The sequence below is a fragment of the Colobus angolensis genome, unplaced genomic scaffold (genome assembly GCF_000951035.1).
Source record: "Colobus angolensis palliatus isolate OR3802 unplaced genomic scaffold, Cang.pa_1.0 Scaffold160, whole genome shotgun sequence".
Taxonomy (NCBI): Eukaryota; Metazoa; Chordata; class Mammalia; order Primates; family Cercopithecidae; genus Colobus; species Colobus angolensis.
Window position 1 is genome coordinate 8,510,151 of NW_012114711.1, and position 3,949 is coordinate 8,514,099.

At 39.6% G+C, this 3,949-nt stretch overlaps 1 protein-coding gene across 1 annotated transcript in view; it reads left to right on the top strand.

Annotated features, from left to right (window-relative positions):
• Positions 1–3,949, top strand: part of EDEM1 (ER degradation enhancer, mannosidase alpha-like 1) — a 32,765-nt gene that overhangs the window by 9,293 nt on the left and 19,523 nt on the right. The window contains exon 3 of the mRNA XM_011937258.1: positions 2,844–2,947. Within this exon, the coding sequence (XP_011792648.1) occupies positions 2,844–2,947 (104 nt within the window). The remainder of the gene's footprint in view (positions 1–2,843; positions 2,948–3,949) is intronic.

Below are 3,949 nucleotides of genomic sequence, written 5' to 3' on the forward strand. Positions count from 1 at the left end.
TTTTTTGAGACAGAGTCTTGCTGTGTCGCCAGGCTGGAGTGCAGTGGTATGATCTTGGCTCACTGCAACCTTCACCTCCTGGGTTCAAGTGATTTGCCTGCCTCAGCCTCCTGAGTTGCTGGCTTTTTTTTCTTTCTTTTTTTTTTTTTTGCCCCATTTTGTTTTTTTAATCCCCCTACCATGCCTACTATTCTGTTGTTCACCGTAGTCTCCCCCACACTTAATGGTGTCTGGTGCATAGTAGCAGTGCAAATGTTTGTTCAAAAAATGAATTCTAACTAATGAAGCATTTCCCAACACAGATTCTAAAGATATTTACTCCCTGAAAGAAGAGTTCTGTTTCCAAATGGACTTGAGAAATTCTGTATGTCTGGTCCCACTGTTAGAGAGCCACAGTACCCATCAGCATTTTAAAGACTCTGAGAAGTCCCAAACCCATTTAATTCCTCTGTCCCATTCAGCCTTTTTCAAACATGAGTGAGTGAGTTCAGAACGTGGTTACTCAGGGTTCTGTAGCTATCTGACCATAATGGTAAACTACAGTAAGTAAGAGTTGTTGACTTCCTTCACCATCCTCACTTGATTTGAGCTCATGTCAGCACCTGCAGCTTCACCAGATATTGTTGCTGGTAAACATCTGTAAGAAAACAGACTCATCTCTGTGGTTTTAATTGTAGAATATCCGGCCTTTAGTGCTTCAGGCCTATTTTTCAGGTGTTACTTCTGTTGAGGTTTTCCTTTTCTTTTGCTAACATTTAAACAGGCTTTAACAGATGTGCTAGGGAAACGTTGTGAAGATAGCAGTCCCCTGACCATTGGATGCAACTTGCAGCATTATTGCATCATCTTCTGAAAAGAAAGAACCGAAAGCTAGAAATGTCTGTACTTACTCTGTAGGTTATAGCAAAATAACGATGAGGTGGAAAAAATGTAGCAGACCAATTAATATTAGGAAATAATATTTGTTATTATATAATATATAATAATATACAATAATACATACTTGAAAGTAATGTCTGATGAAGAAAGAAGTAGTGTCTCAGTTATTTTAGAAAGTTTATTTTGCCAAGGTTAAGGACACACCCATGACACAGCCTCAGGAGGTCCTGATGACATCACCCATGGTAGCTGAGCACAGCTTGGTTTTATACACTTTAGGGAGACATGAGACATCAATCAATATGTGTAAGATATACATTGGTTCGGTCCAGAAAAGTGGGACAACTTGAAGTGCTGGAGGTGGGGTGAGGGGGCACTGCTAAGTCATGGGCAGATAAAAGACAAATGGTTACCTTTTCATAAATTTTTCTTTTTTTTGAGACAGAGGCTTGCTCTGTTGCCTAGGCTGGAGTGCAGTGGTGAGATCTCGGCTCACTGCACCCTCCGCCTTCCCAGGGGTTCAAGCAGTTCTTGTGCCTCAGCCTCCCGAGTAGCTGGGATTACAAGCGTGTGCCAGCACACCTGGCTAATTTTTTGTATTTTTAGTAGAGATGAGGTTTTGCCATGTTGGCCAGGCTGGTTTTGAACTCTTGACCTCAAGTGATCCGCTCACCTTGGCCGCCCTAAGTACTGGGTTTACAGACCTGAGCCACCGTGTCCAGCTGGTTGCATTTCTTTTGATTCTCTGATTAGCCTTTCACTGAATACAGAATTTACCTGTGACAAAGGTAGAGGAATAATCACTTATGCCTTTGCCTGGCTTAGTGAATCTGCAGTTTTACATAAACAGTAGGGCAGAGGAAGCAATCAGATATGCATTTTTCTCAGGTGAGCTGAGGGATGACTGAGTTCTGTCCTTTGTTCTTACCTGTGAAGATAAACTGTCAATTTACATTGCCAGGGTAAAATTCAGCAGAATTGTTTTAGAGTGAAGATCTTGAGGCCCACAAGGAATTTCCTTCTAGATAAATGATAAGGGATATATATATAGTTTTTTTTTTTTTTTTTTAAATCTACGTAACTATCTTATTTAGGAATAAAATGGGAGGCAAGTTTGCCTGATGCAGTTCCCAGCTTGACTTTTCCCTTTGGCTTAGTGATTTTGGGGTCCTAGCAATTTATTTTTCTTTTACAGTGTGTCTTTATGATGTCATTATAGTGTCAGGGTTTCGTAAAATTTTGAGTGGAATGAAATAATTTTGATTCAGGTTAATCTAGAAAGTTTGATGCCGAACTGTGCTTCATACAGGAGAGAGTAGCTTAGTGTGACATCGTATCTACACACCCAAAATAAGAATCATAATTCTAAATCACTTTTTAAAAGGACATAGAGCTGAGTATTCATATATTTTGTTTCCTTTAAATCAGTCACTGGTTTTATCCTGTGCTCCAAAAGATATTACCCTGTTTCTCAAAGTGTTTAGACATCTGGATAACAAGTTCGTTCAATTTTCCAGATGTTTTGGTCTCCTGGGAGCCAAGCACCCAAGCCGCTGATGTATTTGAGGAGCAGAGAGAAAGACATATTTTTGTTTCTTCAGTTTTATGATTTATTTGTATACCTGCCAGAAGTTTTAGAAACCACAGTGCCTGGCATGTTCAATAAGATCATAGTGAAGTTTGCTGGAGAGTGGAGTTGGGAAGATGAGGAGTGCCAATGATTTTACAAGGAATTATTTTCAGTTTTGTCCTTTGGAGATAGGGCTCTTGAGTTGGAGGAAATGGGCCTGCTATGTGCTGGTAATATATTCTAAGAAATAACTGCTTTTCTATCTCTTGTGTTTCTACTTCTATGGTAGCAAAACCACATACAGACGTTTAGATGACATGACTAGGCTGCTGTGATGATACAGCCTCAGTTTCATTTCAAGTTGCTGTAATAACCTGTGTTCCTGTTTTTAAAGGTAATGGGAAATTCATCCGAGTTCCAGAAAGCAGTCAAGTTAGTGATCAACACAGTTTCATTTGACAAAGATTCCACCGTCCAAGTCTTTGAGGCCACAATAAGGTAAAATAATGAATATTCATAAAATGAATTGGAGACTTCTTTTTGTGTGTTTAAAGAGAAAAATACCTGTGAGGCTCTTTTCACCCCAAGATCCAGGCAGGGAGTCCATATGGGCTTTATGGGTACAGTGTGCATTTTTCATGTTCATATCATATTTGTCAAAACTGGAACAATTATTTCAAAGTAATCACATCCCGGACTGAAGGGAAAGACACATTTATATTTTGTTTTTTTTTTATAGATTAAACTCTTTTTTTTTTTTTTTTGAAATGGAGTCTGCTGCCTAGGCTGGAGGGCAGTGGTGCAATCTTGGCTCACTGCAATCTCCACCTCCCAGGTTCAAGGTATTCTCATGTCTTGGCCGCCCGAGTAGCTGGGATTACAGGCACACACCACCACACCTAAGTTTTGTATTTTTAGTAGAGACTAGATTTCACCATGTTGAGCAGGTTGGTCTCGAACTCCTGACCTCAAGTGATCTGTCTGCCTTGGCCTCCCAAAGTGCAGGGATAACAGGCGTGAGCCACCATGTCTGGGCACATTTATATTTTAATGGGGGTGTAAAATAGGTGTCTGTCTAGTACAGAATTTCATGGTTTCCGTTTATAGTCTGATTTCATTTCCTTCTTTCACCGTGTCCTAGGACAACCCCTACATATTTCTGAAGGAAATGAGAGTTTCCCATCTTACCACCCACAGAAAATCACTGCTTAGCATTTTAGTATATTTCCTTGTTAGGTATATTTCTCACTTCTATTTCTCTCTCTCTCTCTCTCTTTTTCTCTCTCTCTTTGTTTAATGGATTGGGATCATACTCTATACCTAGTATATTGTATATTGCTTTCTTTGATATATTGTGCTTATTTTCCTGTTTACATTTTTTGAAAATTGTATTAACTGCATAACATTCCAGTTCACAGATATAATACTTATTTAAAATTAAATCTGTGGGCCGGGCGCGGTGGCTCAAGCCTGTAATCCCAGCACTTTGGGAGGCCGAGA